At 32.6% G+C, this 16,232-nt stretch overlaps 1 protein-coding gene across 1 annotated transcript in view; it reads left to right on the forward strand.

The window, feature by feature from the left end:
• Positions 1-13,222, forward strand: part of LOC123668982 (homeobox protein caupolican) — an 81,293-nt gene extending 68,071 nt beyond the window's left edge. Inside the window, exons 4-5 of the mRNA XM_045602666.1 lie at positions 12,306-12,604; positions 12,720-13,222. Of these exons, the coding sequence (XP_045458622.1) occupies positions 12,306-12,604; positions 12,720-13,222 (802 nt within the window). The remainder of the gene's footprint in view (positions 1-12,305; positions 12,605-12,719) is intronic.
• The last annotated feature ends 3,010 nt before the right edge of the window (positions 13,223-16,232 follow it).

The raw sequence follows: 16,232 nt of genomic DNA on the forward strand, positions 1-16,232 counted from the left end.
GTTAAAATTAGGATAGAATCTAAATTATAAGTAATTTTTGCATAGTTAATTATGGTCTCGTGAGTCCTAAGTCTCACGAGTGTCAACGCCCTAACATCGCAGAGCTCATTGACGTGTGATTGATAATGTTGCTCTCTTCTTAAGTCGAACTGAGATAATGGACTACAGGGGCGATGGGTCATACACAAATTTGCTTGCTATTTGTTTCGTAATTCGATCGCCATAGACGTCATTCATATATTTTAATATATAGACGAGCGATACGTACTTATAAAAACTTCATAAAAATGAAATACTTTACTTAAGGTTTCCACGGATTCTGATAAGGGTAATCTCACGCTTAAGATAGTGATACATTTTATCAGTAGGTTTAAATAGATCAGTAGGATCCGTTTCATTTGAACTATTAGCTAAAGCTTGTGATTTCACAACTTGCAAATAGATATGTCTGAGAGATGAAGTGGAGTTTGATGCGGAAAAATAAATACCCATATCATAATTTTTTCTCTATCATTAAAGACTTTACCAAAAATTTCAACAACCTTTAATCCCCCATTCGTATAAAAAAAATCGATATAGATAAACTTAGATTGCAAAACATCACTAGGAAAAATATTTTGTATAAAAAAAACATTTATTAATTTTCCATATGATATGATATCCAACTGACAGGAAATCAAAAAAAAAAATCTCAGAAAAAAGTATTATTATTTTTTACATCTACTCGTACTCTATCCTTGTCGATATAAATAAAATCGCTTAATAAATATGAACCACTGATAAATATATCTGTAAAAGTTTAAAGTACTTAACTTATATATAAGTATTAATTATTAATTATTATTAAAGTACTTAATATAATTATATATAATACATAGTTTATAAGCGTCAAAAAACATATGTGCTGGTAATAAAAATGTAGCTATATAAAAAAGCCAAATTCTGTTATTTGTGTTTTTTTACAATTTACAAAGAATTAATTTGTTTATTTGTACGTAGATTGCTGTGCTATTAATTATTTATCAATTGAGGTGGAGGTCAAACATCACATAACAAGTAAAACCGGGTAGAAACTCTATACCCTAGGTGACTATTTATTAAACAAGAGAAGTCTTATTAACAAAGAACCTTACCCAATTATAACATTTGTTATATTATTATAAATGATAATAAGACGATTAATAATTACTGAACAATGAATAGCGTGGAACATTTATTTTGTCTTTACGCTACTGTCAATGTCGTGTACGCATTAATGTATATTATATCGTTACTTTATAGAATACTAGTTGTGCCCGCGACTTCGTCCGCGTGGAATTTAACAAAAAAGTTATTGTTCGGTTCGGAGAGCTATAAAATAAATATATTTCTAAAAACAAGTAGCCTAAGCTATTCCTTATTATATCAGTTATTTGACAGTGAAAGTCTCATCAAAATCGGTCCAGCCGTTTCAGAGATTATCCGGAATAAACAGATAGATAGACACAAATTGTGAAAAATATTATTTTTGTATATGTACCGTGTGTACATCCATATGTATTTTTTATAAATCGGTTATTTTAATATTACAAACAGACACTCCAATTTAATTTATTTGTTTTAATTTATTGTTTTTATAACTTAAGAAGTCGATTATTTTATTATTATAAATCAATTTTATAACATCATAAAAAGTTACCTCTATAGTTCTTTAGTTTGTTTAAAGCAGTCTTTTGTTTTAAGCCTTTACTTATATATTTTTCTGTTGTAAATACCAATTATTTTTGGTTGTTAAATTAAATTTTTGTCACTTTTTTATTAGTGGGCAGAAAAAGTTTAATAAATAAATATTTCTATATATGTTTAAAAAAAACTTTTGCCTGTATAAAAAAAAAACAACATTTTTTACTAAAAGTGTGTGTATTTTTTTTTTTTTTAATTTCTACTCACCATTTGAATATAGAATATATATTCTTTGAAAGTCATCGCACAGATAACCATTGCAGTTTCGCATGCCATATTCATAGATTAAAAAAAATTACCATTGTTATTATGGTAATTTTGTAAAAAAAAAATGATCAGATTAAATTTGATGGATTATATCGGTAAACTGATTGCAATTACTAAGCGAGTGCAGTGAAAATGTTTCTTTATTAGTATTATTAAGGCCGGTGTTTTACTACTGAATGTCACAGATTAGCTTAATATCGTTTTGTCGTAACAATCAATGACTGTTCAACACATTTATACCTCATAATTTTTTTTCTAATCCTTTACCTATTTCATATTTTATTGTTACATCTTTATCTTAATAAATGGAAGCGATATATATCAAAAAACCAAAATCGGAAATATTAGATTTTTAAGTAAGTTTAGATAGCATTTATAAATAGTAATTTTACAAATACTAATTGTATTAGACATTTCAACCTTAAACTAAAGATAGACATAGCTTTTGATGAAAATAGACTTTGTACTAGTTCAGAAACAGGTATCGAAATTTAACAATTTTAGAGTTCTGTCATTTAGTAATTTAAAGTATAAATTTAGGTAGCCAAAGATTAGTTTGACCCAGATAAAACGAGGCTTCGGACCAAAAGTTTAATCTAAAATACTGCCAAAAATATACATACCTTTTTAGTTTTTATTTCCCAATGGCATTAGTGTTAGACAATAGACAGAAATGCTGTTGTACGGAGTCTAAGGGACTCAGGAATCACAACGTAAGGTTTAAAGAGTTACATTTTAAAGCCCAACCTTTCCCTTAACAAACAAGTACAATAAGGAACGAAATCGCATTGGTCGTTACACATAATCTTCATTAGTAATTTTTCATCTTAAAATTAACATTGATAGTTAGTGACGCTGTATTTTATGCAAGATATTACTAATTTTGTACCACAATACAGTTTGTTTTTTAAAAGACTAAATGTGGAGTTTATTTCAGGTTCTTCTTTGCAGAATCTACATTCCGAATCGGTGGTAGCTTCACTTGTATGAATTATTAAAATTTTAGTTTAAGATGACAATACGAAAGTGATTTTGAGGCCAATTTGAATAAAGTTATTTTGAATTTTGTTTTTGATAAGCGTATGTGCCACTTTAATTTTTCGCTAAAAATTGATTCATCCGAAACTTTAAAGGTCATAAAAGAAGAGATGGAAAAAATAGAGATGCGCAAAATCATAATATAGAATTACGCCATTACAGCGCTGTATAGTATAATATATACCAGTAGAACGTAAACCTAACCGTTTTTTTGATCCCTGTGAATGTAAAACAGAGAACCGTTATGAGATAAGAATTCATACATTGTTGATTATATTAAAGAGATTAATTCAAGATAGAAGGCGCTTCGGATGTTATATATATTGAGAGTTAAAAAAACTATAATAACGAAAGTCGTGCATTCAAGAATAATGTTAATATGACATGAATTTTACATAACTTTTTAAAAGCGATATCGTATTTAATGATAAAGATGTGCGGATTTAGTGACGCTGTATTTCATGCAAGATCGTACCAATTTTGTATTAAAACACAATTTTTTTTTTTTTAAAGAGCAAATAGTATTCTTCTCTGTAGAATCTACATTTGGAATCGGTGGTAGATGAATCTACCAACGATAATTAATAATAATAATAATCGATTTTTCACTCTCAGATACATACATCGATATACAGACAACTTAAAGACTAGACAAAAAAAAAAACAAAATTAAATCTCTCTCTAATTAAAATTTTAATTTGTATGTATAAGCTATGATTTTGATTATTATTAGTGGCAAAAATTTCGACCACCTTGTTATAATTACTTGCTTAGAAACTTTTACTAACTTCTTGAAAAATCAAGTAAATATAATTCTAACTATATTCTTACCTTTTAAAAACTAACCAGCTATGACTTTATTTTGACTAATAGTGTCACCAAAAATAAAATGTAAATTTTCCAATAACGAATCAGGGCTCTTTAAGCATTGTAAAATTTTACCAGTACATTCCAAAGTAAATTTTATATTGCTTAAAGAACAATTTTTCAATATATCATCAAAAAATATTATTGAACATCCTGTATGCACACGGGCGATCACTGAGAGACAACTACGTACACAGCGCGCTAACAATATGTATGGTGAGCGTACAACTGCTTATATTGTGCCTCGGCTTATTAACAACCTACCCGTAGATTTATGCAAAAGTATTTCAAATAGAAATATCAAAAATAAATTAAAGCAACATTACTTAAATATTTTGAACTAAACATTTACTTAAATTGTATTTTATTGTATTATTGTATTTATTTATAATATTACAAATTGTTTTCTTATTTTCTTATTAAAAGAATTTGAACATTGTCTGTAACCGTTATAAATAATGAATGTGTATAATTAGACTAAGATAGCACAGGTTGAAACCTTAGTGGTTTTTTGTTGCTATTTTTTTTTAATATTTCGTGTATTACTACTTTTATAAACGATAATTAAAATAAAAAAAAAAAAAAAAAAAATTTGTACTTTTATCTTATACTATTAAACGAGCAATTCTTGTATATATATATATATATATATATATATATATAGAATCTGAATCTCGGAAACGGCTCCAACGATTTTCATAAAATTTAGTATTTAGGGGGTTTCGGGGGAGATAAATCTATCTAGCTAGGATTCATTTTCAGGAAATGTCGTTTTATCCCTGTTTTTAGGAATTGAAAAAAATATCGTTAGAATACGAAGGTAAATTTCGCATAAGTCAATGTAGTTGAAATAGCTCGGTGGGAAATCGGGCGCTCGGGATCAACCGAGAAGATCATGGTTCAAATCCACATGTCCCTGATCAATTATTTTTTCTTTTTCTTTTTTTAATTGCACTCGCTATTTTTTATTTAAATAGACTGTTCTTATTTTTTATTATTATGTCGGTAAAATCGAAAAATATTATTCATATTTTATCAATATGTAATTCGTATTTATACTTTATGATTTCCAAAAAACACGATTTACTAAAAATACCGAGCTTAGCTCGGTCAACCGGGTACTTATAATTATTTATTCAACGTACCCGGTTACCAATCGATTATTTATTTTAGGTAAAATATTACTTTTTATTTAATCAAGAAATATTATGTACTCCCATATAAATTAGAAACAATAGTATGGATACAAAAGACAGAATTCATATAACAGTAGGTTTTATTATGGTAATGTTTTTGTATCGAATTGACAAATTCGATAAAATCTCTGACGGAAAACGAGTCGTCAACGGTAATAAGAAATCCCCAGGTAAATAATGTAATCCCTAAGTCTTTGTATTTGAGAATTTTTGGAATTTTTAGTACATACTTTTATCTTCATGCCACTTACAATATTGCCTCTAAAATAGTTGAGAAGTTTGTTTGTTTCAACATGCTTTTCCATGTCATTATACAGTCTAAGAAGAAGAAGATACTTGAAAACAATACGTTATGAATTACGAAAGAAAAAAAAGAAAAACAAATGAAGCGAAACCTGCTTAGCTGTCGCATATGTTTACAGTAGGTACTAGGAGACCTAAATATCTTCATTATTGACTTTTATTATTATTATTATTTTATACGCTATCAAAATCGATGTACACTTTCATGACATACGGACATTTAACGAGTTTTGTACGTACGCAAAAATAATTAAACATGGACACTTACTAATGGATGGTCTTAGTACGTAGTCATCGGTATACCTACCGCATTATTATCACGTTCTGTTATTGTTAAATTAATTAATGTTCCACTTATATTTGTACATACATACACATCGCTATCGCTGCGGGGTCACGCGGGGGAAACAGAAAAATAATTTGTGATAGATACGGAGAACACTGATACTCCTTGTTTTCGTTTATCGGAACACACAGATTGTTTTCGTATTATTATTATTATTATTTTTATCAATTATAAATAATTCATTGGCCATTCAAATTCCATTTAAATACCTACATATTTTTAATTGATACGCCGCTACCGATTCGGAATATAGATCCAGCTGAGAAACAGCGTTTAAAATTCTCAATCTCACCAGTTACTCTTAAGAGATATTTGTCCACGGGTTAGCGTATTCGTTACATCAACTAACTGTAACTGTTGTAGCAATGATCGCATATTCGAACTGAGCTGCTGTCAAATGTTTTTCTGAGTCTTTCTCCTTGATATTATTTTGTAACTTTTCGGACGTTTGAAGCAGTGTCACTACCAAATCGATTGAATGAGAATTTGAATTTTGTTTTCGTGCAATAAATAATTAGGTATTTAATAAACCGTTGATACGTTGAACTTAAGTAAATATTACAAAAATGTACATTAGCATGTTTGATACTACGTTTTGTACTTTGCTCCCTAAATAAAATAACAAGAAGTATGCGGGTCGACGCATAAAAATTAATCGCTCAAACTGCCGCATATGTAAGCGTGCTTAGCTAAGTAACACATAGCATTGATGAAGGAAGGGAATTTCATTACACACGCAACACACATGGAAACAAAAGACACCCTTAGAATAAAAAACCAGTATGGGTGTTGACAGACGCCGGGTTACTGATCGCCTCGCACGGCGGACGCCGCCCCGTCCTGGTTACACGCCCTTCTCGAAAATACAACAACTTACCGATTGGCCCATTTACATGCGTCCGAAAATATTACACCGATTAATGTTATAACGATCCTACAAAGGTACGTACTAGCGCTCACGGGGCCCCAAAGCGTGCGGCTGCCCGTAATGGCGCGCGCTTGGCCCCGTAATGTAATTTTGTGCGGCGCGCCCAAACCGCGGTATCTACCCGACAATATTTACTACCTGTGTACAGCCTTTTAAACTCCCCCCATAACCCGAGATTGGCCCTTGCGTGAGCTTATTTCGATATTACGACGGCGAATAATTAGCTTTATCGGATATCATTTTTACGAACCGAATTATTTATTGTCGGCTGAAAGGCGATGCGAGTTATTCGTCGCTAGTTCGTAAGCCGCGCGAGGGCTTTTTGTCGCGGCGACCTAATAAAAAATAGCATTTGGATTTTCACCGTAAACGTAGTCGTAACATGATGTCTAGCCGGACGGGTAACTCGATCTTCCTTTCGATCTCCGACGTCTTCAACGCGAGCCTGTCAACGCGGGTCGTGTCTTTAATTTCATAGGCCGTGTGTCATCGGGCAGATAAACCCGTTGGAGTGGAAGGAAAAGGTGTACGTCTATTACCTCACAAAATATCTTGTCGTGTAGTTTTATATGGGTGCCGACGATGTCACTGGTAATTTCAAATTGTAAGGGTAACCCAATACTCTGGGCGGGTTCGTTCTGCCTACGCGAGTCGGCAATGCGGCTCGTTGCTAGAAGGTGTTCAGTTACTTCGGACTTGTTCCCTATCTTTTTCATTTATGCTAAATGACACAATGTATCGCCACGACTTTTACCACCGGCGATGTTTTTAATTGCACGGTTTTTTTTTTCAGTTCAAATACACTTCGTCATATTTCACGGCAACTCAAACCTTAAGTTTAAAACACTTAATGGGTAAAATACTGCCAAACAAAAAAATGTAATACAAATTTCGAATAATATAAAAACCAACATGAAACTTATTCGATTTGACAACCATGAAATAGAAAAACGTGCTTCAGGGAAAAGGGAAAACAATAACATGAAGAAATGAATATTTAAGTCATAGATTACTAACAGAAAAATATAATATCTACAGCACGATTCAGAACCACATCAAAAATATTTCCAACAATTTAAATTAGTTACTTCGTAAATTCTAAAATCAGCTACAAAAACAAAAATTGTTGTTACAGAAAAAAAAACGCATAGAATAACAGCTAATAGTTAATAATATTCTAGAACCCAGATCTTACTTCAACGATTTACATACATATTTCGCATCAAATTTGAAATAATATAAAAATTCTGAATAAAGTCCGTCTTACACAAATAAACAGAGACGCAGCTTCGGAAGATTGTTGAAAATTTTACTTTTAATAAGCTGAGAAAAGTTTTCTGTCTTCCACTTCTGTAAATAAATAAAATAGAAATATAGAATAATGTAACGTAACGGAGCGAAGCGTTTTTATAATAAGTTTTTATATAAAACTAGTAATGAGAGTGTTGTTTTAAAAACATTTTTAAAAGAAAAAACTATATTCTTTTAAAAGACAGCTGCACGATGAGTTAAAATACAATTTTTAATATTTTAACGCCTTCGTGAGAGCGGATGCGTAATTGCGCGTATGCAGTCTTATGCACCTCATGTTCATAAACGTCAATATAATTTAAAAGAAAAAGTAATCATACGCTACTTTGTAGTTTTACAATGGCACTGGCCGTATTGAAAATAAATTAACAGTAGGATTAGAAAGGAAAAAAGAAAATAAAATCACTTTGTTTCTATCTAATTAATTTATGAACTACGTTCAACATCCTACGTTCAAATTATATAAAAAAATTCAACCGTAATTATTGCTTGACCGTAATTCGTAATTTAATTTTAATTTATAATTTAGAATAAACATCCCTTGCTGTTCCACACAATTTTAAAATAATTAATTTTGACATAATATTTGACGTATAAAAAGAAATATTTGACAGTTGTTTTAACTATTTTAGTTTGTAGTTGTTGTGTGTTTGTATTTTAGTTGTAAATGATTTTTTTTTATTGATACCCATCTTATAACATACTTTAAAACTACTTCCTTTAAATTTTATATACATAGACATTTTCATATATAAGAACACGCGTATTAATTATATTGAATATTCATTATATGAAAATAATAAATAAAATAGCACTGTCCATAATATTTTTTAATGTTTATAATCCGTTCATTTTATTTTTTGCTATGTTAGTACTGAGACAGATGTAATTAGTGTTCGAGTAACAGGCAATTACATAGCCTTTTTTTATATTTAATTATTATAAGCTCGCAATACAGTTACAGACTTACAGCGTATAGGTTTGTTTAGGGCGTGTTTGTTTTACAAAATTATATTTATTTTCTACTTTAATTTTGTAAAAAAGATTAATTGCTTTAACCAACTTATATTGCAAGAACTGGTGCTTCATGTTTGATTAAAATAATCGGAAGAAAGTTTTAAAGCTTTACCCATTGATTCAAAATTGAATAACGTGGTGGAATAAGGGCCAGTTTCCATAACAAGACGCCTATACCTAACAGTGGAATTAGCACATGTTATTGGGGTCAGTAACCGTAACTGTCAGACAAGCTAACAGACATGATAAAAACCATAAGAAACATCTTCTTTACAATATTTAATTTAAAAAATTCGCATGATAAACAAGAAAGTTTCTACCTTTATTCTATTTAGGTAATCATAATTAACTTTTTCTATAATTTTTTTTATCCACATATTGCAAGTATTGCATAAGAAATATTACATTACACGCATAAACAATCCATTTCAACTCATGACGTGAACATAACTTGAAATGAAAAATAAATAGAAAATATTTATATTTCGCCGCTTAACGAACCTCAATAAAAATTACATCCACAAAAAAAAGCTAAACAAAAAAGAAAGTTAAGGTAGTAAAAACCTAAATGAATAAAATAAAAATTTACATCTTAGCATTAGGTACATGTCAAATTTAGATAATATATCTAGAGTTATTCATTAGATTCGAATTTATGAAATATTACAATAAATAAAATATAGTAATGTCCCTAGTGTAGGCCAAGAGAAAAAAAAGCCAGAAGAAAAAAACTCTCGGTACTCTTTTAACTAACTTGGATTGCATACATTTAGAATTGAATACGATAAAAATATAATTAATCCATTACGGCTGGCAACACAGAAAATTTCAGCTAAAACTATTTTACAGTAATCTAATAATTACTAATATAATATTTCTCATAAGTTCTAAAATAAATATTTAGTTGAAATTTATATTGAAACAATTAACATTTTTCAAGGCAAAGTAAATATTTTTATCTATTTCTTTATACTGTATGCGTCATAATATTAAAAAAAAACACACTATTAATTGACAATCTAGCATTGTGTTCGCGCGAAAATAACAACTTTTTTTCACGACAGACTAATTACATTCTTCGTTTGAAAACTTGATACTGGCGTGTTCAATTTAAATTCATTACTTTTTTCTTATTAAAAAATTCGCAGAAAATATTAAATGTTCTCTGATTAACACTTCGTTTTACATAAAAACAAAGTAATTTCATATTATACGCGTTCTTATTAGACTTCTAGCTATACTATCTTTGTTTCGCTTGGAATTGAACTGGAATGTTCGATGACGACAAAAAAGTAATTCCTTGACACGCAATTAATTACAAATATATTATCTTGCTTTATTCATCCTTAATGCTAAAAAATTTCGATAGATTAATCGTCGCATTGTTGTTGAAAGTTTACTAAATATAATATTACAACGTTTTCAAATCGATAGAGATTAAATAAAGATTATGTTGTTTATAAATTATAAATTTCTCATTTAATCCTACTAATGTATGATATAAAGTACATAATTGTGTTATAAAGTTAATTTGGTTACAAATAAGAATAGTAGCTAAAAACATCCTCGCTATTGTTTTTTTTTTTATTTATTTATAAAATATCTACTTACAACATTACTTTTTTAACTATAATGCGCTTAGTCACTGACATTCAATAAATATAATTAACCTACAGTAATAATACTTATGACAGATAGGAATATTATTTAAAAAAAAGGACGTCTATATTTTTCTCAAGTTTACCGTTGGTCGCAATCGATAAGTCCCGAGCGCATCGAGATCGTTTAAAATTGTTCTACGTTGATTCCGCAATAAGAGAGATAGGTGAGAACGATATTTTTATGTTTATCTCATTTTTATGACTTCAAGTAGGAAGCGAGAGGTGGCGAGCTACATAGACGTTTAATTGAACGCGTAGGGGCGAGGGTGAAACACCCCCCGAAGGCGAAATAATAAAAAAATGAAGCCGAGCCCCGCGAGCTCGGATGCCATGAAAGTGGCACGCCGTGGATAAATGAAGGTTTTTTGTTTGCGGAATACGCCTAAGCTCCGTCGCTCTACTTTCCTATTGTCGTTTCAATTCTGTGAATGTTAGTTCATTCATCGCCCGCACGTCATTAAATGTGACTCGGGCGTTGTTTCAACCACAAATCATCGTATAGCACACGCCTTTTTAATTACTGTTAGCGTTAATACATCTGTTGCGGTTCGACGGTCGAAACTTATTAAATCCGGCCACTCGATAATGAAACGGCTACGAGAAAGATATTCCATTCCATATTTATTTACAAGTATCTCATCCGATGGAGGGCGAGAATTAAGTCAACAACAACCTTAACAAAAGAGGTCGAGTTCATTTCGACGTCTCCAATTTTGAATACTCCTCGTTATGTCGACGTGTTAGAGTACAGATCGGCGTGGTGGGACCCGAAGCGAGGGGCGCAGCCTGTCACTTCTGCGATTTAAGTGACAGTTTTATTAATTTCCCATAGTACCTACTCATCCCTATTTTCCACCCTTCTCGGCTACAAACAAAGCTGCATTGGCGGCATATGGACGGCAGTGTTTGCGCTAGTCTTCACCGGGTAATATAAAATTCAAACGAACCGTGAAATAATATCTTAAAACAGTAATCGCTTTGTTAATTAACTTCATATTTATGGAGCGCTGTAGTGTAACGTTATATCGGCGCGACGATAAATCATGTTCAGAGACGGACAACGAAATTTATATTCACATCTCGCGTTTCATTCGTTTTCACTCACACGGTTGCTCAAAAAGTACAATGCGATCGATTCCCCTCATCGTGTACATTAATCTTAATAGAATAATGATATGGGTTCAGCATCGTAATAAAGATAGCGGGCCGCTATATGGGTGCGTGGTCTGCGAGCGAATGCGTACGGGGCTAACAGATAAGCAGCAGCTTAACGCTAGGACAGCAGCCGTTGGCTTATCTCGATTTCAATTATCATGGCGCTTTCATTGGCCCGCCGAGAGGGGGAGGCGAGCGGAGGGCGGTCACGACCCAAGTTATCTGAAATCTCTTCCAAATCGGACAACGCCATTTACGCTTGTGCCCACCTTAAAGTTTAGTTACGCTGTCTCGTCTAGATAGTAATTGTGGTTGGATGATGGCGCGGTGTTAACAAACGTGCTACTATTTAGTAAATGTAATCGTTGATCTTTGTTTTGTAAATCTGGTACAAATTCTTGTTTAGTTATAGAGAATTATCTCTTTAAGTCTACTACTACATTAGTATGAAATACTTTTTTAGCTAATATTTTAATTAAAATATTTGTCAGCAGATATGGAATGGACTTAAACGGCGCTAGGAGAAAAAATGCAACCCGAGAAACTACAAGCACACTTAAAGCGTGGCTTAATGAACACAAGAAGAACCCATACCCGACCAAGGGCGAGAAGATAATGCTAGCTATAATAACCAAGATGACTCTTACGCAAGTGTCCACGTGGTTCGCCAACGCGCGCAGACGTCTCAAGAAAGAGAATAAGATGACGTGGGAACCCAGGAATAGGGTTGATGACGATGACAATAACAATGACGATGATGACCACAAAAGTAACGATGGAAAAGATGCCTTAGGTAGGTGTAATATCTTTACTTTGAAATAAAATAAACTAGAAGTAAGAACACATATTTTAGTGTCCTAATTAAGCTGTCATTTTTTTTCAATTCTAATTGTAAGATGTTATTTTAGATGGAAAAGATTCTGGCACGGGTTCGAGCGAGGACGGTGACAGACCACAGCAAAGGCTAGATCTACTGGGCCAGCGGACGGAATCCGAGTGGTCAGAATCACGAGCAGACAGCGGTCCAGAGTCACCAGAGCCGTACGAAAGACCTATCCACCCGGCGTACCAGCATCTACCATCACGCGCACCGCCTGGAAGTACACCAGCCTCAGCCAAACCCAGAATATGGTCACTCGCTGATATGGCGAGTAAGGATGGAGAGGCGCCAGCGCCGCCCTCAGCCGCATCTGCCTTCTACCAGTCTGCAGCGGCAGCGGCGGCTAGACTCGCGCACCCTTATGGAAGGCCGGAACTGTACCGAGGCCTGTATCCTCCAACACACCCTGCAGATGCCTTGCTGGAGTACTCGCGATCACTGGCCTTAGCTGCCCCCGCGCCGCCCGCCCCCTCCCCGTCCTCGTCCTCGACCTCGTCCCTGGCCGAGCCCCCGCCCCCCTCCCGCGCCTGACCGCCCGCCCTCCGCCCGCCGCTGGCTCATCGACAATAATTACGATCTCGGCCGACGAGCGCCGCACCGGCTTTTAAGGCATCGTCTGTAAATATCGATCTATAAATATAAATATATATATACATACGTATATACGTGATAATAAATAATTTATGCACCGGTAGAGAAGCTTAGATTTGTGATAGTGGACACGTGAGGTTGACATCTCGCTTACGTTGACGCTGCGTCCGCGCCGACCGACCGACAATACTAGGTGCTATTACGAGTGGACCTTGCGACACGTTGCATAGTTATTACTGGAAGTGGTTTAACGAAGTGATTAAAGTAAAAAAAATAGGTATTAATATGTGTTATGTTTCCTTTAGGTGAACGACACTGTTTTAGATTTATTATTTGATATGTAGAGTGTAAATTATTAATTTTTTTTAAACGTTCTCCTTATATTTAGTGCCTAATTACGTCCAGTTTATCTCTTGTTTGATAGTTTCATAAATATCTAACGATTCGAATTTTAATATTTATTGGTACGAGGTCAGTAGTTATAACAAGTTTCGTTAAATGTACTATTTTAATGTAAGAGTAACTGATACCAGATTGTGAGATATCTGTATAGATTCATTTCTAGTCAGAAGACTATGATCGTCTATGATAAACATATAATTAAAAAATGTCATTATAGAAGAGAGCATTTTAATTTTTAAGTACTTTAGCCACAGAATCAGTTCGAGCTGGCGTCTTGAATCTCCTTCGGAACAATTGATAAAAAAATATATTTTCCTGGTCGAAATATCATTGACTATAAGTCCTATAGTTACTGAATTTATCACGAAAATAAATGTCTTTGTCAAACTGAATACTGCGTGACGGCAAATTTTTGCATACGATATAACTTTTTACATTACACGACACGATATTTTGTCGTGTGTCGGACGCAACATCGTCAATTCTTCTATACGCATATGCAAAAATTACGCATCCTAATTGACAAAGGCATAAATATTAGTGAAACAATAGCATGCATGTCGATAATTTTATTTATAATGTAAATCACACTCAATAATTATAAGAGATTAATAGCAAGTAATAAAAGCATTGTAAAAACTCTACTCTTAAAACGAATACCGCATTATTGTTCTTCTTATATAAATACCAATGAATATTTAAAGTTGTCATAGATCCGTTTGCCCTAAAAAACAACTTGACCTTGTATATTTGTAACAAAATAATGTATAGGTATAACCAAGGTTGGTTCCCGATGATGTAAAATATTATTTTCCAATATTAGAGACTGAAAGTCCAAAATTGAGTCTATAATTTTGTACATACATACGTCACTGTTGTAAGTATATACTGGTAAAATAAAAAAAGTATTTAAGAAAAGTAAACGCAATCATTTTTTCTGTATTAGCAATCCTTTTGATGTATATAAAAACGGTGGAAGACCAGAATAGATCATGTTATGTGTGTGTGTCCAAACTTACACGACGCTTTTTTTAATGAACACGATGTATCGGCATTTATAAAAGATTTACTAAGTACTATATCGTGTCAGAATCATATTGTTGTCGTGTCGTGAACTCGAAAATCGTTCAGCGATTTTTGATGCACGCTCACTCTTTGTATAAACGTGCAAAGCACAGATAAAGCAAAATCGTGCAAGTGTGGACACAATCGTAAACGCTCTCAATACCGCACGGTGACACGTGTTATTTTCTTGAACGTTATGTATAACAATGATAGTTCTGCGTGTTAGAATAATATTGAGTATTAATCGACGTTTTACGTTTATTTCAATGTTAACTATTATATGAATTCTGATACCTTCGCAAATTAAGTTATTTAGGATATCTATTGTTTGTAATTGTATTTTGTTGGCTTCAATGTCTTCAACCGTTCTTCCGAAAGGTGTGTGAATAGATGCAATAAAATTTAATACAGAAATAATATCAGAATTTTTATTCTCCTCAAAAACCTTACACAAATTAAAAATACTTTTCTTAACAGTACAAAGGCTATCAAAATCTGTACACAACTTTGAAAACTTAAACTTGTTCGACTTTATTTTAAATTAATTTACATTACAAACGTATTTATTGTTGCAAGGAAAGCTTAGAAAATATTTTATCCATATAGCCTTAAAAAGATTATAAAACTTTCCATTACTATAGGACAAAATTTAGATCCACAAACCTTTAATTTTAGTTTGAATAAATAGAATGACACTTATGAAATACAATAAAACAATTTCAAATACTGTGTACATGATTTCTCGCTACAGACTTAGACACGATAAAAACAGGATGAGATCTCCATATATACCTAGTTACCGTGTCTGTAAATCAGTCGTCAATTATACCATCCAAGTAAAATTCCTCCCGCCCAATTAGACATCAAAGTCTGACTAGCTTCAAGTATTTATTATGAGAATGCACAAATTTTCCCACTTATAACCGGACCGGCTAACAAATACATATAAATCATCGTCCACCTTTGATGTGACTTGCCGAATGACGTCAGCACTGTAGCGCGACACTAGCCACACGCCCCGACAATGTCCGCTGTAACAACAAACAACGGTCAGTACTTAGAAATAATCATTGAAAGACATTCAACACATTTTATATCATTAAAAGAATAATAAATAACGATTTAATTGCATACAAAATATTCGATACGCATCCGTTCGCTTCGGTTTTGTATAAATATGATTTTGTCACGTAGAATAGATGAAAGGCGTTTGTATTTGTTTGTAATATAAATAAACAAATCGTGTGAAACTCGGCCTGCGACTGTTGATGGGCGTGATGGAATTATATCGGAGTTTCATGAGAACTAACTCCATTACTTACGTCCATCCTGTTTTAACATCGGTCCGAACTTGCGACTGATTTATTAATTTTTATGAAACAAGTCAAGGTGTCGCTTTGTTTTGTACGGTTTTGGAGATTTTCCAGCATTGAAATGCTAGGGTTAGATTGAATTATATCTGAAACATGATCTAGAAATAGTT

The sequence above is a fragment of the Melitaea cinxia genome, chromosome Z (assembly GCF_905220565.1).
Source record: "Melitaea cinxia chromosome Z, ilMelCinx1.1, whole genome shotgun sequence".
NCBI classification, from domain to species: domain Eukaryota; kingdom Metazoa; phylum Arthropoda; class Insecta; order Lepidoptera; family Nymphalidae; genus Melitaea; species Melitaea cinxia.